Raw genomic sequence first — 27,665 nt, forward strand, 5'->3', positions numbered from 1 at the left:
TTTTTTATAAAAGCGTAACATACCTATGAAAAGTATATGTAAGTGGACAACTCAATGAATTTTCACAATCTGAACATGCATATAGCCATATCAACACCCCAGATCAAGAAACAAAACACTGACAACACCCAAAAGGCCCCTTGAGCGTCCTTCCTGTCACTACATGCCTGTCCTAGGGTAACCACTACCCTTGCTTCTGACTTCACAGAGCAGGATATGTTTGAACTGCATACAAATAGAATTAGAGTATGTATTTTTAGTCAGCCTTATTTTATTAACCACATTTGTGAAATTTATCCACATTGCTACAAGTGGCTACACATCATTCATTCCCATTGTTATACACAGCATTCCAATATATGAATAAACACAATCCATCCCATTGTTAATGGGAATTTCAGAGTTTCCAGCGTAGAGCTAATACATACAGTGCTGCTATAAACATTTTGGCATATGTCTTTGGTAAATTATATACATTCCATAAACTGGGTATTTAGTGGATCATAAAGTGTGAATTTCATAAAATGCATCTTTATCAGATATTGCCAAACAACTTTTCAAAATGGTTGTATAGATTTGCATTTCCCACCAGCAACACCTAAGAATTCCATTACCATTGACTTAAGTGACAAAGTCAACATCCACTGTCCAGTGTGTCTTTTCTAAATCAAGATATCATTGAGCAAGGTCTAACAGTAACTTAACCTCCAATTTCCGACTCATGTTTCCAACTACCAAATATTCCCAGTTCGAACCACAATCATCCAAAATTCTAAAATTTATTCTGATTTTCCCTATCTCAGTTAATAGTACTGGCATTTTCCCCAGAAAAAGATCACAAACCTCAATCCTTTCTTGACTGTCTGCTAGCTACTGGAATCCAGTCACAAAACCCTAACCATTGTATCTCCATGTCTTCATTAGCTACTTTCTTTTCATTCTCACAGTGACACCTATGTGTCTATATTCTAAAGAATCTCCCATTCCCCCTTTCCATTTCTTGCCATAAATGCCCATACTTTCTCACCTCATTCTCTTTCAATAGATTTTCCAGCCATTTGGAATTTTCATGCCCCCAAATATTCACATGTTGAAACTCTCTCAAAAGCTTCTGCTACCCACTCAAGCAAGTTATTTCTCCTAAAACTCCAAAGCATTTGTTCTGTGTTTCTCTATGATTGCTATATGTTGTTTTGTATTTTTATTTTATCCCTTTTAGCTGATGGGTGGTTTCTTAAGGGCTAAAAAAAATGCCTTATCTCTGTACTTCCACATCATCAGATGTTTAAGAGTTCAGTACAAGAAGCAGTTAGAAAAACTTTTCTCTGGCACCTTCTGAGCTTATTAAAAATAAGACTGGGCATCACAGACCACTGCATGGTTTTCTCATCCCCCATTTAGAGGTGTTCAGGGACCGGAGCCTCAGCAGCATAGCAACATCTCCACAGACTAAGACAAAATGCCATGCATTCTGCAGACCTACTCCAGTTTTCCTTTCACTGTCAGAGATTCTGCTAATCAACAATCCTAATTTATGTTCCTAATATGTTCATCCTTTGAGATTTTACTTACCTTCTTCATCACTTTTCTTCCATCGTTTCTCCCATACTTCTTAGCTTTTATTACAAAATGGATTTACTTTTGTAACTGCTCATTTTGTTCCAGACTTTAAAAAGAAAGTAAAGCCTCCTAAATTTGCAATACTGTAAAGGTTCTAAATTGAAGAGACTGCTGGTCTAATTCACTGTCTTTAAGAAAAAGGCTCAGCTCACTCTGCAATGATTAGCACTCTTTCAAGCCTTTGTTCCAATAATAACAAGTGAAGAGCTAAGTACTGTATATTCCAGAAAGGATCTGATGTGACCAACCATCAGAAACAATGAAAATGGTACAATACTGTGGTTAGTGATATCCACTTACAACCAGTTCTGAATTCTTCATTCATTTCATCCGTTGGAGGCATATTTAAATCTTGTTCTTCATTAAAAGATGTATAATATGCAAGGTCAGTGACCCATCTACCTTCTTCATTTTGATAAACCACATTCTGTGGTAGATCAGCTTCTAAAAAATAAAATTCCAAAAATATCCAATGATACATAAAACAAATAAAATTATATAATATTCTTAAATAATGTTATTTAGTTGCCTTATCTTAATTATCAACAGTCCTAAAATTTGCCCAAAACTAGTTAGAAAAAGGAATATTCATTTCCCCCACAGAAAAGTATCTCTCTGATAAGCCAGTCTTAATTACAGCAAAAGTATCTAATGGAGAATTGGGGGAAAAGGAAAAGAAGACTTAGAAAGGTATACTTTTACCAAATCTGTGAATAAAGATACCATTTTATGTTATTTATTTACTTACAGTGAAATTTTTTTTATATTTAGAATTAGCTAGCTGGACTCACTTTATTTTTATATATTAGGTTTGATCTTGATCAGAGTACATACAGGAATCAACCAATGAATGCATAAATAAGTGGAACAAACCCACGTTTCTCTCTCTGCCCCCACCTCTAAAATCAATTAAATTTTTAAAAATTCTTCCAAACTAACAAATTCATCACCATTTTTGTCATGTTCTTCTAAAGCCTCTTGAATGACAAATTCCATCAGATAATCAACTTCTTCAGGATGCTCAAAAGCAATAAATTCTTCAAGATTCAAACCATCCTGGTGAGCTTTTTCAAATCCCTTCTTGTCCTTTAAATGAAGCTGCCTAAAAGACTCCTCTTCTGCAACAGCCAGAGCTGTGCTCTCATCAAAGTCAATCACACAATTATACATCTGAATGTTGCACTCATCCCCTGACACACTGCCATCACTGTTTTTATCACTGTCAACAAACTATCGTTTCGCTTCTTGCACAGCATAATGTTTAAAAGACAACTGAATCCATGAACTGAGTTCACTTTTGGTGAGTGAGAAAGCCATCTGAGTCCAAGGCAATTTTCTTTATGGTTGACTTCAGTCTTTTGTGTTGCCCTTCCAGGGTGAGTTGTCAACTTTTTCCTGGCTGCCCAGCAGTGCCTCGGTTATAGTCCCTGCATGGCCCTAGAATGCAGTAGCCCCAGGCTTCAGGCCCAGTCACACCGTGCTAGTGGCCATGGGCACAGGGCAGAGGAGTGGGGAGAGGAGCAGCGCTGATTGGCACGTGGTATGGCCTAGATGGGGGAACACAGCGCTGAACTGTTGCTCAAGTGTCTAACTCACAGCTGGACACAGCTTACATTACCCCAATTTTCTTGGCAATATCCATAGTAGGAAAGCAGTCGAACATGTATATGCCATCTTCTCTCCATCAGGCCTGATCAGGGTGTTGACTGTGGCTACATCAATGTAACAAAACTTCTTCACAGCCTGTTTATCTGGTGCTTGTTGGCCTTGACATCCAAAATGAACACAAGAGTATTGTTGTTTTCTGTCTTCATCATGGCTGACGTGGTAGTCAGGGGAACTTGATGATGGCACAGTGGTCAAGCTTGTTTCTCCTGGGGGGACTCTTCCGGGCATATTTGGGTTGCCACACCAGCTGGGTAGGATCTCCATGTTTTTGTCTGGCTGTGGATGCCTTTCAGCACTGCTTTCTTTGCCTCCAAAGCCTTAACACGCTACCCTTCTTCATTTTGAGGCACCATCTTCATTATAAAGATACCATAGACATAAATATTTTAATATGAAAGATTAGGAAAGTTCCGCTTAGAAATATATTCTATTCAAAATGTACACACAATATTTTATATATTCTTTATAAAAAAAAAAAAAAGTCCACTTACGGTCTTTCTTCTTTTCAATGGACTCGTAACATTCACATGCTCGTCTTTCACTAGTTGGTGACTGGAGAATATCAGAATTAATACTATTGTTATTAATGGGTTTCAAAGATGCTATGTTCATATTTTTTTGAATGGATACTTTAGGAATCTCAGTGTCTGAATCTGATGCCAATTGTTTATTTTGATGAGGAGACCCTGCCTCTAGTTTTAAAGGATTCATCAGGTCAAAATCACCTCTATTGACATTTGTATCATGAAAATAAACAGGGTTAAATTTTGCATTAGCAGTCCTGATAGTTTTCACCAGAACTTCTTCTCTTGTGCTTTCCTTTAAAAAGCAATAAAAGAGCAACAGTAAGTTCTGTTTTTCATAACTCATTCCAAAATTTTATGGGCAAAAATTATGTAGTTGACATAAATGTTTATTATATAAGAGAACAAACTATACAGTATTCACTATATTCTTCTAGATTATGTAAGACCCAATGTTAAGCCCGAACCAGTTTTGCTCAGTGGATAGAGCGTGAGCCTGCAGACTCAAGGGTCCCAGGTTCGATTCCGGTCAAGGGCATATGCCTTGGTTGCGGGCACATCCCCAGTAGGGGGTATGCAGGAGGCAGCTGATGGATGTCTCTCATTGATGTTTCTGACTCTCTGTCCCTCTTCCTCCCTCTCTGTGGAAAATCAATAAAATATATTTTTTTAAAATACAAAACAAAACAATGTTAAGCAATTGACAAAAACCTAAATTCATAATGTGGTCATCCCAAACACACAACAACAGATTCAGGTACCAAAAGTGGGTCCAACATATTCATTACATTTACAGAATGTTAGAAATGTCAATTTAACTTTTATCATTACCACTAAAAGTTTCTACAGAATTTTAAGCCCATTAGTGTGACCAGCCTCATAATAATAATATGAATAACAGACCTTGGAAAACACAGACATTAATCTCTTTTAATAGAAGTAAAACAGCAAATACTACCAATGTTCCTAAGAGTCTAATGACAATTGTATCAGACACAGCATATTAAGTCAGTGCTTCAAAACCAAGCTCTCCAACAAACTTTCCCCAATGGCACTTCCTTTTCTTTCCTAGAATAACAACTGCTGAAAAGGGGCTCAAGGGCCTACAGTTCTCTTCTTAGAAATTCAGCTATGAATAAAGTGCCAATAAAGCCTATAAGAGCAGTAATTTCTGTTATAAGATATATGACAAAAACAGCCTCCTGAGCAAAGTTTTTAAAATTAGAATACTAAAAGGAAATAGTTCTATTTAACAGAAAAGGTGCTAACTTTGAAATTAAGTCATAGATTCACCGTTTATTAACTGGGTGATTTTCTAACACTGTCATACAAAAAATTAAACTTACATCTCTACCCTATATCAAAATAAAAGTAGTAGGAGAAAATGCAGATGGATAACGTATTCTTCAGTAAATAACATCTTCTAAGTGTCAACACTCTCATGGATTGAATTGTGTCTCCCAAAAAAGATATGCCTGAGTCTAACCACAAGGTACCTATAAATTGTGATCTTATTTGGAAACAGGATCTTTGCAGATTTAATTAAGTTAAGGGTCTTGAGATGAGATCATTCTGGAATTAGGATGAGCCTTAAACCCAATGAGCAGTGCACAGTTAACCCTTGAACAATATAAGATGGAACTGCCAGGTCCACCTATATATAAGAAGTTTTTCAATAAATATATAGTTGGCCCTTCATATCCCTGGGTTTCATTCACATCCCTGGATTCAACCAACTACAGATTGAAAACAGCATTTTTGATCCAGGTGGGAACTGTGGATGCAAAGGGCCGACTGTATGAATTGTGAGGTGTCATCCTATCTAATAAAAGCAGGGGTCCTCAAACTTTTTAAACAGGGGGCCAGTTCACTGTCCCTCAGACCGTTGGAGGGCCGGACTATAGATTAAAAAAAAAAAAAACTATGAACAAATTCCTATGTGCACTGCGGGCCCGGGAAGAGTCGGCTGCTAAGCAGGACAGGCAGCGGCACCCGGCGGGCCGGATAAACGTCCTCGGCGGGCCGCATGTGGCCCGCGGGCCATAGTTTGAGGACGCCTGAATAAAAGAGTAATATGCAAATTGACCATTACTCCAACACACAAGATGGCTGCCCCCATGTGGACACAAGATGGCCACCACAAGATGGCCAGCAGGGGAGGGCAGTTGGGAGGGACCAGGCCTGCAAGGGAGGGCAGTTGTGGGCGATCAGGCCAGCAGGGGAGGGAAGTTGGGAGGGACCAGGCCTGCAAGGGAGGGCAGTTGGGGGCAATCAAGCCTGCAGGAGAGGGCAGTTAGGGGTGACCAGGCCGGCAGAGGAGGGGAGTTGGGGGCAACCAGGCCTGCAAGGAAGGGCAGTTGGGGGGGGGGGACCCAGGCCTGCAGGGGAGAGCAGTTGGGGGGGACCAGGCTGGCAGGGGAGCAGTTAGGCATTAATCAGGCTGGCAGGGGAGTGGTTAGGGGGTGATCAGGCTGGCAGGCAGAAGCAGTTAGGAGCAATCAGGATGGCAGGCAGGCGAGCAGTTGGGAGCCAGCAGTCCTGGATTGTGAGAGGAATGTCCGGCTGCCCGTTTAGGCCCGATCCTACCAGGATCGGGCCTAAACGGGCAGCCAGACATCCCTTGAGGGGTCCCAGATTGGAAAGGGTGCAGGCTGGGCTGAGGGACACCCCCCCCCATGCACGAATTTTGTGCACCGGGCCTCTAGTTTTATATAAGGGACTTGAGCACCTGTGGATTTTGGTATCCGGGCAGGTCTGGAACCAATTGCCTGCAGATAGCAAAGGATGTAGTTAAGTTTTAGGTGAGTCAAAAGTTACACATGGGTTCTTGACTGCGTGTGGGGTAGGAAAGGGTTCAACACCCCAACTTCCACATTGTTCAAGGGTCAACTATACTTATAAGAGAAAAGGAGAGGAAAACTTCAGAGAGACAAAGAGCGACAGAGGAAAAAGCCATGTGAAGATGAAAGCAGACATTGGATTAATTCTGCCACAGCTAAGGAACACCAGGTCAACACCTTGGATTCAGAATTGTGGCCTCTAAAACTGTGAAAAGGAAAATTTTTGTTGTTTTAAGCTAGCAAAAATTTTGATGATTTGTACCAGCAGCCCCAGAAAACTAATACAAACACTAAAACCTAAAATGCATGAGGATCATCAAAGGCAAGACCACAGGAAGACACAGGAAGAAGACAGCCACCTAAAAGCACGAAAAGTGTAAGGAGAAACCAATCCTTTCAAAACCTTGATCTTGGACTTCTCTGGAACCATAATAAAAATAAATTTCTGCTGTTTGAGCCAAATAAATGAATAAAATGCATAAGGATCAAAATATCTCCTTAATATAGAAAGTTTATAAAAACAAGTTAAAATATGGCTTCAAAAAGACAAAGACAAATAGAAAAAAAGACAAAGGAGACAAATGCCACTTAAAACTAGATAACTGTGTCTTGCCATCATGACTCAATGGTTGAGCATCAACCTAAGAACCTGGAGGACACAGTTCGATTCCCGGTCAGGGCACATGCCTAGATTGTGGGCTTGATCCCCAGTATGGGGTATGCAAGAGGCAGCCAATCAATGATTCTCTCTCATCACTGGTGTTTCTCCCTCTAACCTTCCTCTTTGAAATCAATAAAAATGTATTTTAAAACTAGATAACTATTTTTCATATATAACATTAGCACAGATTAAAAAGAACCAGAATGTGGGGAACTAACTCTCTCCTCAATAAACTGCCTTAAAACAATCTTGAATATAGAATGTAGTCAAGTGATTACAGCCCACCCTCCCCCGAAATCACTGTGCTCTAATGAAATGCGCTTGAACCCTTTATGTGCTTAGCTGAGGAGCCAATGGGGTGAAGCTACCACCTATGGGATGACTGAACACCACCCAGGCAGAATGATAGGGTAGTGGTATGGGGCTTCGGATAGCCACTCACTCTCCCCAAACCCAAGGAGCCATTGGTGGGAAAACTGGTGCTCAACCATTTGTAGATGACTGCTTCTGGGATGGGGTTTTCTCTCTTGCTGTGATCTTTTAAAAGTCAGCCCAAGACACAGGGTTTGTTGAAAAAATAAATAACAAAAAAGAGGAATGCAGTTTCTCTGACAGTTTTTAAGCTTAAACACAAAATAGGTCTTTGTTTATACTTTGAAAGTTTAACTCTCAAAAAAACTTAGGAATTAGGAAACGTAAGAAAGAAAAAAATAAAAACAATTCACACATTTCTTAGGAGGTGGAGTTTCAAGGGGAGGTAATGACAGTACAGTTGACACTTAGGATGTTAGGGACACTGACCCTCATGTAGTCGAAAATCCCCATATGACTACTGACTCCCCCAAAACTTAACTATAGTCTTTTAATATCCACAGGTGACTGGATCTAGGTTCCAAGACCCCTGTGGATTCCTAAATCCATGGATGCTGAAGTCCCTTATATAAAATGGGACAATGCATACAGTCAGCCCTCTGCATCCACAAATTCCCAAGCGAAGATTGAAAATGCTGATTTCAATCCAAGATTGGTTGAATCTGTAAATGCAAAACCCTGGGATACAGAGGCCAAATGTGTATTTATTGAAAAAAATCAGCACATAAGAGGACCCACAAAGTTCAAACCTGTGTTTGTTCAAGGGTCAACTCTACTGGGAAGTCCCATCTTACTAGAGTCTAAGGAAAACAATAAGGTAACAACGCACTCGGGACAATGATGGAGCTGGGAGAGGCCGAGGAAGCAGAATTGCAGCGCCTGGTGGCGGCCCAGCAGCAGAAGGCGCAGTTCACCACACGGGTGCGGGACAGGGACCAAGGTAGAGAGAAACGAGGCTAAAGTACAGGTCCCAGGCACCTGCGGTGAGGTCACTCGATGTCCCTGCTACGCCCGGTTCCCTCGCAAAAGAAACAAGTCGTGGCACCCCTGCCACTGGTGCACCACTTCATGGAGCAACGTTGGGACAAATGTGTGGAGAAGCCAGGGAATTGCCTAGACTCTCATAACGAAAATTGTCTCTCTAGCTGTGTGGACCGCTCCATTGACACTACTCTCACCATCACCAGTTACTTTGCCCAGAATGTACAGAAAGGAGGGCAGTAGGCCATTCCCTAGGACAGTGGTCGGCAAACTGCGGCTCGCGAAGCGCAATTTGCCGCTCTGTTGACTAATGAGTTTGCCGACCACTGCCCTAGGAGAATGACAGAAGCAGCAAAGGACTTGTTATTGAGCAGACTGAAGGGCCAGTAAGGGAAAGTTGTCAACCCACTGTCAGGTCAACTTCAGGCTATTACCAAGCCTGCTGGTGCTAAAAAGTAACAGATCAAAAATTCAAAAGTGAAATTTATTTATTTAAATTCAGAAACTCCACATTGTATCACAACAATTATTCAATAAGTGTGAGTTTTCCGAGAGGAAAAAAAAAAAAGCACTCTAGAGAAAGGGAAGTATGTCCTCCAAAAAATGGAAAAATAGCATCCTTCATAGACTCTAACCAATGATTTTAACATTTGCCATTATTGTATGTACCATATGATTTCACTTACATGTGGAATCTAAAGAACAAAATAAATGAACAAACAAAACAGAAATAGACTCACAGATACAAAGAACATTTTGACAAGTTGCCAGAGTGGAGGAGGGTTGGGGGGCTAGGCAAAAAAGGTAAGGGATTAAGGAACATAAATTTGTAGTTACAAAACAGTCACAGGGATGTAAAGTATAGCATAGGGGCCCGGCTGGCGTGGCTCAGTGATTGAGTGTCGACCTATGAACCAGAAGGTCATGGTTCGATTTCCAGTCAGTGAACATGCTGGGGTTGTAGGCTCGATCCCTAGTGTGGGGCATGCTGGAGGCAGCCAATCAATGATTCTCTCATCATTGATGTTTCTCTCTCTGTCTCTCCCTACCTTTCTGAAATCAATAAAAATATATTTAAATAAATAAATAAAGTATAGCATAGGGAATATAGCCAATAATATTGTAATAAGTATATGTGGTGCCAGATGGGTACTAGATTTACAGGGGTGATCACTCATAAGTTATATAAATGTGTAAGCAATGGGTTGTACACCTGAAACTAATATAATATTGTACATCAATCATAAGTGAAAAATAAAAATTATTTTAAAATAAATAAAAATGCTATCATAAAAGACTTTGTTTTCATAGTACATTTAAAGAAAATGCAAATAAACTTACTCTGTCACAATGTAGAACAATACCCTTTGAACTTTCTGCCCCTTCTTTCTCTTTTTCAATTCTCAAAGTATTAGAGGAAAATGGTAACACATCATCTACATGCCTTCTACTATTTCCATTATCTATAGAATTACCTAAAATATAAGAAAAATAATGAAGCAATGTCAAAGTTTCAGTAATCTAATGTAATAACTGTTTTTGCTGTTCAAATTATTTTATGTAAACCTAATACTAACCTTTCATATAACAAATATAGCAATTTGCATGAGAGAGAAAATAACCAACAGTATGAGGCAACAGTAAGTGTGCCAAACTGCTACCATACAGAGAATTCATTTCTAATTCTCAAGCATCTGAAAGAGCACAATCATTTGTAATCTACAACCTACAGTATCCCCAACAATACCAGTGTACTCGGGCTTTATTAAAAGCTCTTTTGAGCATGATCCCTCTTGGGAGCATGCCCACGCCTTTCCCTTTCTCTTCTTTCCAGCCCAGTTATCTATGCCTTACTCTCTCCTAAGCTCCAAGAGCTCTTCTCCTGCCTCTATAAATTGTTTCCTGAGCCTACGCAGCCCAGCTGGCTCACTTCTACTACCTCTGTAACTTTCTAAATAAACTTCCTCTTTTAATTTTTTTTTTAAAAAGAAAGCTCTTTTTTGAAAAGTTTCAGACTTTCAAGATTTGGGGGGATACAAGGGTTAATACATATTAAATCATACCAAAGAAATGAGATTTTTTTGCAAAAATTCAAAGTCAAACAGAATTTAAAAATGAAGGAATCATATCAATACTTACTGGTCCCAAGGAGACAAACATGACCTTGTTCAGACTCTCTGTGGGTTGTTTCAGAATTTCCTGAAGAGTGTGAGCCATGGGAAATCAGAGAGCTGTTATTTTCTGACTGAAATTTACAGTTTAAACTACCGTTTCCATTTGCCTGTTGAAAGAGTATCTTAGTTTTATGAATTTTTAAAATTAAAAACAAACGTTTTGAGGGATAAAATATGGGGAGCAGACTATGTCTTCTTCATAGAAGGATGCCAAGGTAGTTGTAAAATGTAAAAATTGTTTCTGAGAGGCCTCAGCAAGGATACTAAATCCAGTTCATAAAAGGCTATTCAGGAATCAGAATGTTCACATGACCTTGAGGTATAATCCCAGAGGACTTACTGATAACAAATGGGTAGGAGCCATCTGGCTGACACATTAACCTAGATAATCAGACACAGCATCACTAATGGGACAAACAGACTTATATGTCCCCTGAGTGATGCAATGAGACGTACACATCACCCACGTTTAAACTTAATCTGTTCATGAGAAAAATGTTTAACCTGAATTCTTGCCAAATGCTTAACATAATCAGAAAGGGGAAAATTTGGTCATTTTACAAAACAAGTCTAAATTTTACAAAATAGTTTATTGACATAAAAGAACTACTCCAGACTGAAAGAATAGAGAGAAATGACAACCAAAATGTAAGTGTAATCCTTGATTAAATCTGGATCAAAAATAATAAAAATAAAGGATATTTTGGAGACAAGTAGGTAAATCTGAGTATGGACTATACATTAATTTAAATTATTATGTTGGATAATTTAGATAACAGATTGAAAATTATGGAGATAAATGCTGAAGTATTAGGGTGAAATGTCATAATATCTGCAACTTACTTTCAAATGATTCAGAAATAACGTGTTTATGGAGGAACAAAGAAAATGCAAACATGGCAAGATATTAACAACTGGTTAATATGGGTGGGGGTTATTTACAAGTTGACTGTACTGTACTATTCCTTTAATTTTCTGTGTAATGGAAAGAGGAAGCAGGAAAGGTGTTTCTCATCAGTTTATATTGAGGAAAAATAGAGTTCCATGAAAACCAAAAGCTTAAGTTTTATGTTAGTATCCAATGAGACCAGTAATAATTTTCTAATGTTGAATTCCTGAAAAACATAATAATTGGAACATACCAGACTGAGAGCACCTATAGGTAACCTAAAATCTTTTTCTGGAAGTTCCTGTCCTTCTAGGTCTTCATATATCATTCCCGGAATTGCCAGTTGCTCAAAATAAGCCTCCAAATGATCATCATAAAATTCTTCATCATCAATATCATCATCTATTAGTAAATGGAGGAAAAATAGAATAGGCTTTAAAGCAGTGAATGAACTATAATTTAACCAAAATGGTTGATAAGTTATATATATCAATGATGATTTTAATATTTGACATGGAAAAACTTATCATTTCTGTCTATAAATTATTATGAGGATTCCAATATAACTAAATATTAACTTTCTTTGATAGGATAGCACAGAAATAAATCCTGGCATAAACCATATGTTAGGGTAAATAAATGTGGCATTAAAGATCAGTTGGAAAAAGGGCAAATAATTCAGAAAATGGAGTGGCAAATGAGTAACTATCAAAAAAAAAGATGGATAAGCCCATCATAAAAGTAAAAATAAATTCTAGATGAATAATAATTAAGTATGAAACCTCAAACAATATCTGATCTTGAGAAAGAAGGAGTTAAGGAAAAATAATGTAACAAAATTGAACCCTAATAGGCATGATTAAAAATATTCAACCTCTACCAAAACCAGAAAGTTGCAAATAAACAAATAAAAGGACACTGGGGCAGTGTTTTTGTTTGTTTGTCTTTGCAGCGGTTTTTTAATGTTTCAACAACCAGCCCAGCAGGGGCAAGAATGGTACTATAAGTTATCACTGCCTTTTCAAGAGGGTAATTTTGCAATCAACATTAAGAGCCTTAAAATTACTCATAACCTTTGACTTAGTTATTCTACCTCTAAGAATCTAGCATACTCAAAGAAAGTTCTATATAAATACAGGTCAACAATTCCTTATCCATAATTCCACCATCCAAAAATATCTAAAAACTTTAGCGGCAAAACTTGTCCTGAATTTAGTTTCTACTTATCCCACTCTGCCCATCAGCCTGGCCTTCAAAGCCATGAATAATTTGATCCCTGCCTCCTTTTCTGGATTACTCTCCTACAAGTGCTGTAAATATGCCACACAAAACTACTGGCTATTCCCCAAACATCAGCTATACCCCCCCCCCCACCACCACTATCACAGGGCCTTTTGCTAAAGTTAATCCCACTTCCTGAAATGTACTTCCCTTCCCATGTCTTCGTTAAGGCCTATCACAGGCCTTTGCAAGAAGGAGGAAAAATTGTGTCCTTTAAGTAAAGCTTCACAGATAGCTTCTTCAATCAGAATTAATTTGTCACCCTCCCATGATTCCTGCACAATTTGTACTGAGGTACACATAATACAATACAGTTGGATGTTTAGCTATGCATCTCTTCTCTTATTTGGCAGGTCTTTCAGAAAGCAGAGGCTAAATATAAATATTTCATGGTTCCCCCAATTTCTTAACATACTGCTTTATACTGAAGTGGAACCTAGGGTTACTACTTTGTACCCTTATCATACTAAACTCAAGGATAAGCACAATCATATCAGGACTGATACATAGAAATGCTTCAGAAGTCCATCATTTAACAGAAGAAGCCATTTGAGTGCTGGAAGATAGGAAGAAAGGAGAAAGCAAAGAAACAAAAATCTGGCATAGGAACAACTGCAACCAAGAGGCAGAAAGACACAGAATGGCAACGTAAGAGCTAGGAAAACACAAATTACATTACGGTACCAGAAGAGTCATCCAAGCTTGTCAGTGACATAAGTTTTTCATTTTCTATTAAACTAGTATGGCTTAAGTCATTGTTTGAATTCTTGTCTTCAAAATGTTTTCCAGCATCAGGAACAACAATCTATAAGAAATAAAATGCATGAAGGAGAAGCACACTCACAGCTTTGAAGACCATAGTACACGGCTGCAAAAAGGATCACCAATGTGCTCAGTATTTATAATTCACAATTTAGGCAACGAAGGCCTAGTTGTTTTATATGTATAATAACTTTCTCCCTACCTTGATGCCACCTCCCTTCCCCTGACCCATCCAATAAGACATGCTTAAAATTTAATATTTCAAAATGTGTACATGCTTGGAAGACCTAGAAATATAGTTGGTATACTAATATACAATTGAATTTGAGCAAAAGAGGCTTGCGACAGAAAGTGAAAATAATAGCAAAGTGGCTCCACAACCTACAATGGAACGATCGATTTCTCTGCTCCTCAACCCAGGAACCATGTAACCCTAAGGACACTAATGCCCCAAATAAGATGTAACGTTTCCTTCTAAGTGTTGATTTTATTTCATAATCATATCATATATCATATTATATATTAAGAATTAGCTTGCAAAATGCACAATAATTTTTAAGATTAAACGCACGGGCTCTCAATGCAACTGCACACTTGCGGAGGGCAGCACAGCATTATGCTCATAAAGATCTAAGGCACCAAGGACTACTGTTGTGGAATGTAAGTTCTGTGTGTTGAAATTTTTTATAATAAAAATTAGGGAAAAACCTGTATGTGAAATAGGAACTTGTACTCTCCTAATAACTCCAGATATTAAAAACAAACATAAAAAAGATTACCTTGTTCTCCTTATTATTCATCCACGATCGTAAACAAAATTCAATAGGTGAGTCTATTTAAGAAAACAAAAACAAAAACTGAGAGAACAAGTTATTTTATCAACCAAATACCCAATAATATTTAAAGATAGCAAATTAATCAACTGAACACTTTTTCCTTTAAGTAAAACACAGCACTTTTTTTTTTAATCCTCACTCAAGGATATTTTTGCCATTTATTTTGCAGACAGAATAGAAGGAAGGGGAGGAGGGAAAGAGAGAGAAAGGAGGAGTGAGAGAGAGAGACATCCATGTGAGAGAGAGACGCATTGATCGGTTGCCCATGACCAGAATTGAACTGGGATCCTTCATTCAGTCTGAAGGCCAACGCTCCATCCACTGAGCCAAACCGGCTAGGGCTCAATTTTTAGTCTTTATTTCTTTGGGGAAAAAAAAAAATGTAGAGTACTTAAAAGCAATGTGACAGCAGAAACCTGTAAATTTATTTACTTATTTATTTTACAATTTTCCCCACATTTTTGTAGTTTCTTTCCCAAATCTAATTTAAAGCAATTTTTAATAGGATTCCAAAGTGTTCAGCCCTGGTTCAGTTGGTAGGAGCATCATCCCGAACACCAAAAAGGTTGCAGGTTCAATCCCTAGTCGGGGTGCATATGGAAGGCAACCAATTAATGTTTCTCTTCTCACATAGATGCTTCTCTCTCTCCCCACCCCCCCTAAAATCAATAGAAACATATCGCCCTAGCTGGTATGGCTCAAAAGATAAGAGTGTCGGCCTGCAGACTGAAGGGTCCCAGGTTCAATTCCACCCAAGGGCACATGCCTGGTTTGCAGGCTCGATTCCCAGTGGGGGGCATGCAGGAGGCAGCCAATCAATGATTCTCTCTCATCATTGATGTTTCTCTCTCTCTCCCTCTCCCTTTCTCTCTAAAATCAATAAAATATATTTTAAAAATAATAATAATAAATAAAAATAAAAATATATCCTCGGGTGAGGCTTAAAAATAATAATAAATACATATTAAAATAAAATAGTCAGGTTCCCTTTGTAAATAAAATGTTCAGCCCTCGCTGGTTTGACTCAGTGAATAGAGTGTCAGTCTGCAGACCGAAGGGTCCCAGGTTCGATTCCAGTCAAGGGCACATGCCTGGGTTGCAGGCTCGGTCCAATGTGCAGAAGGTAGCCGATCAGTGATTCCCTCTCATCATTGATGTTTCTGTCTCTCTCTTCCTCTCCCTTCCTCTCTGAAATCAATGGAAGTGTATTAAAAAAAAAAAAAAAAAGTGCTCAACTTGATTTTCTTAAAAAACATAATTTTAGAATTAATAATACTTATGAAGATAAGTTTAGGAACGAAAAGGACTATTAATAAAAATATAAATTAACTGGGGAGAAATGTAAAAGGTGTATGAGAAACAGCCTCCTTGTTTTGAACATAATGTGTGCTGTGGCTATCACACAGCATGGTTTCCACAGGAAAGATTTCAGCTTAATCCGCTAAGACAATTAAAAGATTAAGAGACCTTTTCCTATACAGGATTACAGACATGATATGAATAGGTAAATGTCAAACCAAAGCATTTCCAGTTGAAAGTATCATAGCTTAAGATAAAATACCAGGCAATGGAGGGGGCTAAATGGAGGGGAAGAATGGGGGACATCTGTGATACTGTCAACAATTTAAAAATAAATAAATAAATACCGGTCCAAAGACAGAGAAATGAGAAAGGAAAATAAAATATATACATTAATAATTTCTTATCCTTCAGTACCTTGCACTTGGTCCAGTGGTAAAATCTTTACACAAGGGTCTTGCCTGTGAAAGGATTCTGCAGTGTTAGCCTCCTCCTCTTCCGTTTTTGCTAGATGGTTGGGGAAAGCTGACTCTTTGAGGGCAGCATCTGACAAATGTTGACTTTCTATATGGCTCTTTCTCCTAGCAACAGAAATTTTTTTTAATTAGGGAACAGAATGATGATGAAATGTTAGTTACCTTAGATAAATCTATAAGATATCCATTAACCAGTTATGTATTTTATCTCTCAAAAAGAAAAAGTAGCCGAAACCGGTTTGGCTCAGTGGATAGAGCGTCGGCCTGTGGACTGGAGGGTCCCGGGTTCGGTTCCGGTCAAGGGCATGTACCTTGGTTGTGGGCGCATCCCCAGTGGGAGGTGTGCAGGAGGCAGCTGATCGATGTTTCTCTCTCATCGATGTTTCTGGCTCTCTATCCCTCTCCCTTCCTCTCTGTAAAATATCAATAAAAAAATATAAAAAAAAAAAAAAGAAAAAGTAAATACCATGAAAAGAAACATTTCTGGGACCAGCCAGAAACTACAACTGGAAACATTGTGGGTATTCCTAGGGACTGTATCATCATTTTGCGTCCAGTGATGGACAGTCTACTAAAATCAAATACATTACCATACTGCTACTATGTTTCTCAAGTGATAAAATGAGGGTTTTTTTTCTGTCTTAAATAAGTATCTCTGAACCTAGCATATCTAGAAAAAAAGCCAGCTTTCTAAAAACAAGACAGACTTAAAAGATACTGGTATTTTTACCAAATAACTGATTTCCTGAATTATTGAATGCTTTAAAAGTGTTACTTTTAGTTAGTCCCTGCCACTGTTCTTGTCCCCATCTTTCTATCTACCTCTGTTGTTTAATGTATGAATGAAAACGTTTTTCCTTAAAGGTAGTTTTCCTCCCAATCTACTGCAAAAGCGCTTGGGTCTGTACAGCTCACTCAGCCATTTCGCCAGCCGGAGGGCAGGGATGGAACTGCAAGAAGCAGCCTCTCAATCAGTGGTTCCCAACGTGGGGCACAGGCCCCACATGGGGGTAATTTGATTTTTAAGGGGGCAATTCGAGAATGAGTTAACAATGAATTTTTTGCATTTCTTATGGTCCTAGGGGCCTCATATACAGTATATATATTGTGACATATTTAAGCATTTCAGTTCTCTATTATGTCTTGAAACTTTGCCATTTTTTCATATCACTGCATATTATTTTTTTTAACAATTTCTTAGTCATTTCTTCCTCAGTACTTCAACTGTCCTTTCGTTCTTTTATTTTTCTTTTTCATGGATGCCATGTTCTTTGGAAGCCTGTTTAGACCAAATTAATGGCCTTTTAGGCTTCCTCCACGTGAATCGGAGTTCACTTTTTTAATAACAAGAGTATGTCACGGGGGGAGGGGGGGCATAAGGATTTTAGAGATGCTTAGGTGGGGCATGGTCAAAAACAGGTTGAGAACCACTGTCTAAATCCAACAAATTTATCATTTGACCAACTAATATCTAGGGTCAGGCTTGAATCTGCCAGGAGAGATGAAGAGAAAAATAGCCCTTCCATATATTCCAAATTCTAACCCTTTGTGCCTATGGCAACTACCAACTCTCATTTACTTCCTAGTTTCTCCACCTCTTTAATGGGGCTTTAATACCCAAAAAGCCAATAGCTTAAGCCAAAGGTGCATTCATGAGCAGATATAGGTTTTACCCCAATGAATAGAAGCTGATAAATGAAGGGGCAATGGTAGGTGGAAAGATTATAATGGACAAAATATAATGTGGTAGAGAACACAGAAAGAAAAAGTGTGGTAAGGGGGCAAAATGGTGACATGAAATAAATAAAACACAAGTCAGGACATTTTGGATAATTTTCATATTTTAAAGCCCTCTCTTGAGGACAGCATGTAGTGTGACCATTAGAACTTTAGGATAGTAGAGACAGTTCAGAGTACTCTAACCACCATCACCCCTAAAATTTACTTCTTCAAACCTGAAGCTATCTCTTGTTTTTATTAGCCCATCAAAATTTTGCAAATTAAATCATAGGCTTCAAGTAAAAATGTCAAAGCAATTTCCAAGAGTCCATTAAATGACAGTAAGGACAGCTGTAAGTAAAGCAACCTGGGTGAGAGTCATCAATTCTTGCCCAACCTTAACTCAGATTCCACAATCTGAAGAGCAGATGGGACATGCAGGACAGAAAGCCGTGGTCCAGAATAAAAACAAAGGGCCCAGATGCAGAAAACAAATCTGCCTGGAACAACCACAGTAATGTTTCCTGACTAGAGTAGGAAGGAGGGCAGGAGGTATGCAGGAGGCAGCCTATCAATGATTCTCATCATTGATGTTCTCTTTCTCTTTCTCTCTCTCTCTCTCTCTCTCTCTCTCTCTCTCTCTCTCTCTCTCTCCTTTCCTCCCTAAAATCAATAAAAATATTTTTTTTAAAAAAGTTACTAAAAAAAAAAAAAATCAATGAAAAATATCCTTGGGTGAGGATTAACAAAAAAAAAAAAGAAAGAAAAGAGTCTGTAAGACTATAAATAAAAATGTAATCAATGACTTTTCTCAGTTAGTGGGATTTCATACTTTATTGTCTTCCTTATAATTCTCTGTATTTTCTTTTTTCAATGAGCACATATTACTATTGAAATCAGAAAAAATGTTTTAAAAGACATAGTGTTTGTGACTAATATAAAAAAGATTCACATGAGAAGAACATGAGCCACAATCACATCTTCATTTTCCACAAGACTGGGACTTACTTTTATTTATTTTTTTTTAACAGAATGAGACTTGTTTTTATTACTCAAAAAAGCTTTATTTTTAAATTTACTTAGCTTTCTGACTCTGTGCTTGTGCCTTCAACACTTTCACAACGATTTTCTGTTCCTCAATAAGGAAAGCACGAAGGAGAGAAACCTAGATGGTGGCAAAGGTAAACACCTAAACTGCTGCCTCGCACAACAACATCAAAACTACAACTAAAAGACAGAACGGACACCATCCAGAACCACAGGAAGCTGGCTGAGCGGAAATTCTACAACTAGAAGGAAAGAGGAAAGCACACTGAGACTCAGAGGAGCTGCAAAAGGCTGAGGTACAGGGACGCACGCACGAAGAGGACGAACAGCTGAGTGCACGGGAGGCTGAGTGCGCGCAGCTGGCTTTCTAAAGCGGGAGGAAGACGGAAGCTCCCGACTGTGCTGACCTCCAGTCCCGGGCGAGACTCTGGGAACCCAGACTTACTCAAGGGGAATCTGAACTGTCAGGAAAAGAGAAAGCACACTGAGACTCAGGGGAGCTGCGGAAGGCAGAGGTCTGAAGGCGCCCACGCGCACACGTGCAGGGAGGACTGACTGCTGAGTGCACGGGAAGCTGAGTGCGCGGCTGGCTTTCTAAAGCGGAAGGGAGATGGAAGCTCCCGAATGCGCTGAACTCCAGTTCCGGGCAAGTTTCTGGGAATCCAGACTCATTCAGGGAGAAACTAGACTGCCTGACAGCGGGCGAAACTTGAGGGCGGCTTTCTCTCAGAGGTACTTGCAGCGATTACCGAGGGACACTGAGACCCAGGGGCCTCAGAGGGCAGGGCTGACAGGAAGCCAAGGCTGCCTGCTCCACCCTGAGGCTCCGCCCCATCCAAGCTGAGCACAGAGGCTTTTGCAATTTTGCAAGTCTTGTCTCTTAAGGCTGTCTCCAGCACAGAAGTTCTCCCAGCATAGACACAGCTGATCCACACAGCCAATTGGCCTGGAGGTCAATTCCTCCCAGTGATACCAACAACAATCAAGACTTAACTACAACAAGGCTGTACACACAGTCCACAAAGGGGTGCACCAAAAGTGTCCACCTCACGTAACTGGGGAGGCTGAGCCACTGTGCCCTAGAGGACACCTACCACACAAAGCTACTCTATCAACTCAGGGAAGCAACGAAAATGCGGAGACAAAGAAACAGATCACAAATGAAAGAAATGGAGGAAAACAAACGACTGGATATAGAGTTCAAAACCACGGTTATAAGGTTTTTCAAGAATTTCCTAGAAAAGGCCAATAAATTTAGCAAGACTCTCGAGGATATGAAAAAGGACCAACTAGAAATTAAACATACACTGACTGAAATAAAAAATATTATACAGAGACCTAACAGCAGACTAGAGGACCGCAAGAATCAAGTCAAAGATCTGAAATACAAATAAGCAAAAAAGACCCAACTGGAAAAGCAAAAAGAAAAAAGAATCCAAAAATCTGAAGATAGTGTAAGGAGCCTCTGGGACAACCTCAAGCGTACCAACATCCGAATTATGGGGGTGCCAGAAGAGAGAGAGCAAGATACTGAAAACCTATTTGAAGAAATAATGACAGAAAACTTCACCCACCTGGTGAAAGAAATAGACTTACAAGTCCAGGAAGTGCACAGAACCCCAAACAAAAGGAATCCAAAGAGGACCACACCAAGACACATCATAATTAAAATGCCAAGGGCAAAAGACAAAGAGAGAATATTAAAAGAAGCAAGAGAAAAACAGTTAATTACCTACAAGGGAGCACCCATACAATTGTCAGCTGATTTCTCAACAGAAACTATGCAGGCCAGATGGGAGTGGCTAGAAATATTCAAAGTGATGAATAGCAAGAACCTACAACCAAGATTACTCTACCCAGCAAAGCTATCATTCAGAATGGAAGGTCAGATAAAGAGCTTCACAGATAAGAAAAAGCTAAAGGAGTTCATCACCACCAAACCAGTATTATATGAAATGCTGAAAGGTATTCTTTAGGAAGAGGAAGAAGAATAAAAAGGTAAAGATAAAAATTATGAACAACAAATACATGTCTATCAACAAGTGAACCCAATAAATAAATAAAAATAAAAATAAAGTAAATAAAAAATCTGATGAACAGAATAAACTGGTGAATATAATAGAATCAGAGGCATAGAAGGGGAGTGGACTGACAATTCTTGGGGGGAAAGGGGTGTGGGGGGTGCAGGAAGAGACTGGACAAAAATACACCTATGGCCCTGACCCGTTTGGCTCAGTGGATAGAGCGTCGGCCTGTGGACTGAAGGGTCCCAGGTTCGATTCCGGTCAAGGGTGTGTACCTTGGTTGCGGGCACATCCCCAGTAGGAGGTGTGCAGGAGGCAGCTGATCGATGTTTCTGTCTCATCGATGTTTCTAACTCTCTATCCCTCTCCCTTCCTCTCTGTAAAAAAATCAATAAAATATATTTTAAAAAAAAAAAAATACACCTATGGATGAGGACAGTGTGGGGGAGGTAAGGGCAGAGGGTGGGGTGAGAACCGGGTGGAGGGGAGCTATGGGGGGGGGGGGGAAGAGGAACAATTGTAATAATCTGAACAATAAAGATTTATTAAATTAAAAAATAAATAAGGAAAGCACACTTGATCCTGTCACGGACACATTTAGCACACATGGACCCACCAGAGGCTCTGCTGACGTGTTTTTTTCAGACAACCTCATTAGAACTTTAGGTCTCACAGCACGAACTCCGCGAAGTCGGCCTGGGCACACACCACATGCAGATTTTGGTGCTTTCCCAACCTTCTTGGTATAAAGGTAAACAATTCTATTACCAGGGGTTTGGGACAGTCTGGTTTTGTTAGAGGCTGTATTGTAGGACAGCCTCCGACGGTATGTCAAACACTGGACCATGGTGAATACCTGAAGTCACCGTCTCCGGAAGAGCGAGACTCACTTTTAACACAATGAAAGCAACATGGAGGTACAAACTTACTCATCATCATCCTTGAAACTAAGCTGTAACTTCTCTCTTGGTTCAGCTTCACTCTGGCTAACAGGAGATGACTCCGATGGAACTGAAGACCTCTCTTCTACTAAATAAGATGCCTGGATATCAGAATACCTACACACAAAAATACCTAATTTTAATTGTTAATAATTAAATTATGCACATTTAAAATTCATCGTGACATAGGCCAGCATGATTGTGAAACCAACCAGGTGGTAAAACAAATAGAGCCCCCGTGTTGTAAACCATCATCCTATGTGCAAAGCACTGAAATGGTTCAGCAATGGAGCGTGTATGTATTACACAACAGTCACAGAAATCTTAAAGAGACTTCATAGGGTTAATCCAATCCCTTCTTTCCAAAGGTAAAGATGATGCTCTTTACCAAATGTGAGGAAGGAAAAGTGGTTAGATATTTAAGCATGAGCAAACTTTATACATTATACAAGATGGGCAAACTGTACACATCATATTTAGAGATATAACTCAAATTACCAGCCACCATTGAGGCTGAACTAACACAAAGCCAAAACACTATGGACAAAAAAATAAACAGACCAAAGGTCACTGGTACTCAATCCCAAACATGCCCACCGCCACTGATAAGGCAATGGAATAGGGAAAGAGACAGTAAGTTTTATCATGTTCCATATTAATTTTACATATATGTGGCCATTTACCTCAGATATAGCAAAAGCTCAAACTTGGCTGGGAAATTTTACAGAAGTATCAGTATATTGTTGGCTTTATAGGCCTAAAAAAAATTCATGTGTTCAATTCTTACCTATTATCAGTGCTGGATCTATTTCGAGCAAGTGTTGAAACAGCAACAGGCAAGCCAAGATTTGAAGAAAGTGTTACATTTTCCAAAATCCCGCTATTACCAAGTAATGAATTGGTTAAAAAGCTTGGAAATGACTCTTCAGTTATACCTCGAAAATCTTCCATCTCCCTGCAACAATATAAGTTTCTATAAATCAAATATTACTATAAAACTTTTTTAAATGATTAAGAGAAGAGTGCAGGTCTCAAATCTTAGAAAACTGCTAAATCTCAAGAAAAATCCACCCGGTTGCCAAAACCAGTTTGGCTCAGTGGATAGAGCGTTGGCCTGCGGACTGAAGGGTCCCGGGTTCGATTCCGGTCGAGGGCGTGTACCTTGGTTGCGGGCACATCCTCAGTGGGAGGTGTGCAGGAGGCAGCTGATCGGTGTTTCTCTCTCATCGATGTTTCTGGCTCTCTGTCCCTCTCCCTTCCTCTCTGTGAAATATCAATAAAATATATTTAAAAAAAAAATAAAATAAAATAAAATAAAAATAAAATAAAAAAAAGAAAAATCCACCCGGCTGGCGTGGCTCAGTGGTTGAACGTTGACCTAGGTTGCAGGCTCGATCTCAGGTGTGGGGTATGCAGGAGGCAGCCAATCAATGATTGTCTCTCATCATTGATGTTTCTATCTCTCTCTCTCCCCCTCTCCCTTCCTCTCTGAAATCAATAAAAATATATTTTAAATGTATTTTATTGATTTTTTACAGAGAGGAATGGAAAGGGATAGAGAGCAAGAAACATGGATGAGAGAGAAACATCGACCAGCTGCCTCCTGCACACACCCTCCTGGGAATGTGCCCGCAACCAGGGTACATGCCCTTGACCAGAATAGAACCCGGGACCCTTCAGTCCACAGGCTGACGCTCTATCCACTGAGCCAAACCGGTTTCGGCAATATTTTTTTTTTCATCCTATTTTTGGAACAGCACTAAAAAGGGAAGCCTTCAGAAGTAAATTCTTAGACTACTTTACTACTTTATTGCTGAGGGTATAAAATTCAAACTATCGCCTTAGTCAGTTTGGGTCAGTGGATAGAGCATCAGCCTGCGGAATGAACGGTCGGTCCCAGGTTCAATTCCAGTCAAGGACTCGATCCCCAATGGGGGGCATGCAGGAGGCAGCCAATCAATGATTCTCTCTCATCATTGATGTTTCTATCTCTCTCTCTCTCTCCCCCTTCCTCTCTGAAATCAATAAAAAAATATATTAAAAAAATCAAACTATCTTATAATTAACATAATAATAAAATACAACAGAGCTTAACATATTCTTGGATTGCTATAGCAAAATATATGAATTACCACAAACTAATCCAGTAAAAAAGCAAAGAAGGGACAACACTGCTGGCATAGACAGATGATTTTAGGATATACCTAAAAGTTTACTAGTTGGGTACCCTTTCTAACATGGAATAGAAAAAACAACAACTAGCAAACTCTAAAATCTAGCTCCTGATTTCAGAGATTACCGTTAAAAAGTGAGACCACATTAGAATGTAAGCCCCGAGGTTAGAATAACGCTCAATAAATTTGTTAAATGAATGTTTTCAAACTATGTCAATACACAGGAAATTTATCACCAATCTACACTAATAAAAGAGTAAGATGCAAATTGACCGTACCTTCCTGATGCTCACCAGCCAATCAGGAGTGAGTATGCAAATTAACCCAACAAAGATGGTGGGTTAATTTGCATATGCAGGTGCGGAGCACCCCAGCCACTCCTGGCCTCTGGGTAGTGTGGGAAGGCAGAAAGGCGGCTCCAGCCGGAGCAAAGGTGGTGCTGGCAGCCAGGGGAAGGAAGGCCCATTCTTGCACGAATCTTCGTGCATCGGGCCACTAGTTATCATATAAGTATCCTCCTCTCAGATCATACCCCAGCATTTTCCTCTGTTGGATATTTCTTATTTCCTCTCCTTGATTTATATAAACATGTTCAAAATTCTTCCATCCTTTATTTGCACTTCCTGCCACTAACTCTCACCTTCCCTTCACAACTAAGAGTTTTAGGAAAACCATCAAGTACTACTTCTACATCTGTTTCTCTTATATTAGGAATACCGAGGATTCTGATCTCATATTTTATGTCATGCAATGAATATCTTATACATTAGGGATCTCAAGCTCAAATGCCTTCAGGCATAAATACTGTCAGATAATAGGACTCTAAGAACTGAGCTCAATTGGAAATTACAGGCCCCTCACAAACCCATTTAAATTCAATAAAAACACTATTGCCAAACAAAACATATCTACTGGTGAAGTCCATATCTAAGGGCAAAACATGTCCATAACACACCTTTAAACATTCTACATCTTTTTGTCTTTGCTACTACCACCCCGCCCTACGGAAAAGCCTCCTAACCAGTCTACATGCTCCAATTCTTGCCACTCTACAATTAATTTCCCACTCAGGAATCAAAAGAAACATTAAATATAAATCATGACTATATTCCTACTGAAAATTTCAGTGGCCACCTTATTTTCTATCCCACTGGGCTCACTCACCATACATTGGCTTTTCTGTTCCTATAAAACCCAAGCTCATCCCTACCTTGGAACCTACAATACTCTTCTAGATCTCTGGACAGCTAGGCCCTTCTTCCGGACATTCACCTCAATTTGAATGTCACTTTATCATTAAGTCAAATGTAGCCCCACAGTCTATCAGAATCATTTTAATGTCTTCCTGCACTTATCATTATCTATTTATTTTTGTATTTGTCTGTCTTCTTCCACTAAAAAGATTGTTCCACAAGAGCAGGGACCTTGCCTATCTATCACTCTTTCCTAACACCTATAACAATGCCTAGCACATAGTAGGTACTCAAATATTTGTGAAATGAATAAATGACAGTAGGTGGTCCATCTTTGACTTTAGTTTCTCGAGGACATGTCTACCTTGTTCACCCATACAGTCCTAGTACCTGGTACAGTGGTGGGAATGAGATGAAAAAAGTAATCTATATTCTTTAGTTATCCCTACTATTGAAGAAACTGAGGCTAAGAAAGGGAATTAAGAGACTTTTCCAGGCCACACAGTGCAAGTGGGAGCAGAGGATTCACACCCAGGCAAATCTGGTTCCAGAGTATTCTTTCTTCTGAACTAATTAATACCATCTTCCTCATCTTTAAATCACCTCAGCCCAGACCTCTATCCTAAAATCTACACTCATATTTCCAAAGGCTCTTTGTTAACTACCTTACCTCACTGCCTCCCACGTAGTGCAAAGCCAACAAACAGAAAACCAAATCCACTACCTCTCCCCCACCCACTCTTCCCGTTATCCTTAGTTTTGACATATGTGATCCATATCCTCTTGCTATACAAGTCAGACAGAAACCTGGGACCATCCGATCCTTCTTGCTCTCTCAATTAGTTACCAAATTCTAATGCTTCTAACTCCAAATATATCTCTGGAGCTGAGACCCATTTCTATATTCCCAACGCCTGCCGCCCATGACTTTATTTATTTAAATTCTTTATTGTTTAAATAAAGTATTACATAAGTCTCCTTTTCCCCCCATTGACCTCTCCCGGGACGCCCCTACCCCCCAGCACATCCCCTCACCCCCCACCCCTGTCTGTGTCCATTGGCTATGTTCATATGCATGCATACAAGTCCTTTGGTTGATCTCTTACCCCCCCCCCCCGCCCATCACTTTTTAATCTAAATGTTATTACATGAGGCTTCCAAATAGCCTCCCGGGTCTAATCTTTTAATTACTAAGTTATTCTTTTACAGATATATAAACCACATTAAAATACATACCAAGCTCTTTAAAGATTATTCCTATTAGGAGTCAAATCTAAGAAAATTTAGCTATTAAACAAAGATCATTCGTGCAACAATCATTATCAAACACAAATCATGAAAGACACTCTCATGGGCATTGGCAATGCAAAAATAAATAAGGCAGTTCTCATTGCAGACAACCCCTATCAATCATGATATAGTGTTAAGTGCGGGATGGAGCTTTGCTATTGGTGCAAGGGTAACAGAACCCAGTGGAAGATTCCTAATCTAACACCTCGTCTCTTGTTTCCAGAAAGGATTATACTTGTTTTACACCAGCCGTGGACATACCAGATTCCTAAAGCTTTCCTAGAAGGGACGATTCCCTAACTTCCCTCTGTATTGCGTTCCCATCCCTCCTCCATCATCTCAAGTGAAGACAATATGTTATCTTTGAACTAAGTAGCCATCTTTGCTATTTCCTTAGAGTGGTAACCTCAAAAGTTTGCACTTAATACTTAATGGCTTTAATCACATTTCTGGATATATAAAATATCATTTACTGTACTCGTTAATTAGAGGGCTACATATACAATTAAACACATGTAAAGGTACATACTGTGGGAAAAAGACAAAGTTCCCCTGTATTCATCATTTACTCTTGGCTTTTAAGATATATCTTATAATTAGACATTTAGTATATTACTTTTCAAAGCTTACCGCAAACTTTTCCCACAAAACTGAAGTCGGAGAAAAGGGTGATCCTGGAGCAGTAAAAACGGCAGTCGAATAACCTCAAAATGGTAACAGCAAATGGAAATATTGTCATAAAAACAGCTGTCCTCCAAACGACTTCCTCGAAAAGGAGCTCATGTTTTACTAAACAGTCTAAAAATTAAGAGAAAGCAAAAGTAGAGTGATATTAAACATTGTCTTATTTCACGTGTTTGGTTATTTTTTGTGTTTTCATAAAGAAATCAGACA

The 27,665-nt window shown here is 39.2% G+C and overlaps 2 protein-coding genes and 1 pseudogene across 3 annotated transcripts in view; 1 reads left to right on the forward strand and 2 right to left on the reverse strand.

Moving 5' to 3' along the window:
• The window catches only part of CEP192 (centrosomal protein 192), a 100,258-nt gene extending 77,189 nt beyond the window's left edge, over positions 1-23,069 (reverse strand). The window contains exons 1-10 of the mRNA XM_080684756.1: positions 22,902-23,069; positions 22,103-22,231; positions 16,325-16,488; positions 14,552-14,604; positions 13,695-13,815; positions 11,983-12,131; positions 10,806-10,947; positions 10,008-10,141; positions 3,780-3,840; positions 1,921-2,064 (exon numbers count right to left, since the gene is read on the reverse strand). Of these exons, the coding sequence (XP_080540882.1) occupies positions 1,921-2,064; positions 3,780-3,840; positions 10,008-10,141; positions 10,806-10,947; positions 11,983-12,131; positions 13,695-13,815; positions 14,552-14,604; positions 16,325-16,488; positions 22,103-22,231; positions 22,902-23,065 (1,261 nt within the window). The 5' untranslated portion in view covers positions 23,066-23,069. The remainder of the gene's footprint in view (positions 1-1,920; positions 2,065-3,779; positions 3,841-10,007; positions 10,142-10,805; positions 10,948-11,982; positions 12,132-13,694; positions 13,816-14,551; positions 14,605-16,324; positions 16,489-22,102; positions 22,232-22,901) is intronic.
• On the forward strand, positions 8,523-8,909 carry LOC308256441 (mitochondrial import inner membrane translocase subunit Tim8 B-like; the record flags this gene model as incomplete). Its single annotated transcript, XM_080684755.1, has 2 exons — positions 8,523-8,606; positions 8,742-8,909. The coding sequence occupies 2 exons, from the start codon at positions 8,523-8,525 to the stop codon at positions 8,907-8,909; spliced, it is 252 nt and encodes an 83-aa protein (XP_080540881.1).
• On the reverse strand, positions 19,178-22,020 carry LOC308256440 (large ribosomal subunit protein eL34-like; annotated as a pseudogene). Its single transcript has 2 exons — positions 21,750-22,020; positions 19,178-19,256 (listed from the first exon to the last, which is right to left on the reverse strand). The product of its transcript is annotated as a large ribosomal subunit protein eL34-like (transcript).
• Positions 23,070-27,665: the final 4,596 nt, after the last annotated feature.

Source organism: Plecotus auritus, assembly GCF_963455305.1.
Source record: "Plecotus auritus genome assembly, chromosome: 8".
NCBI classification, from domain to species: Eukaryota; Metazoa; Chordata; class Mammalia; order Chiroptera; family Vespertilionidae; genus Plecotus; species Plecotus auritus.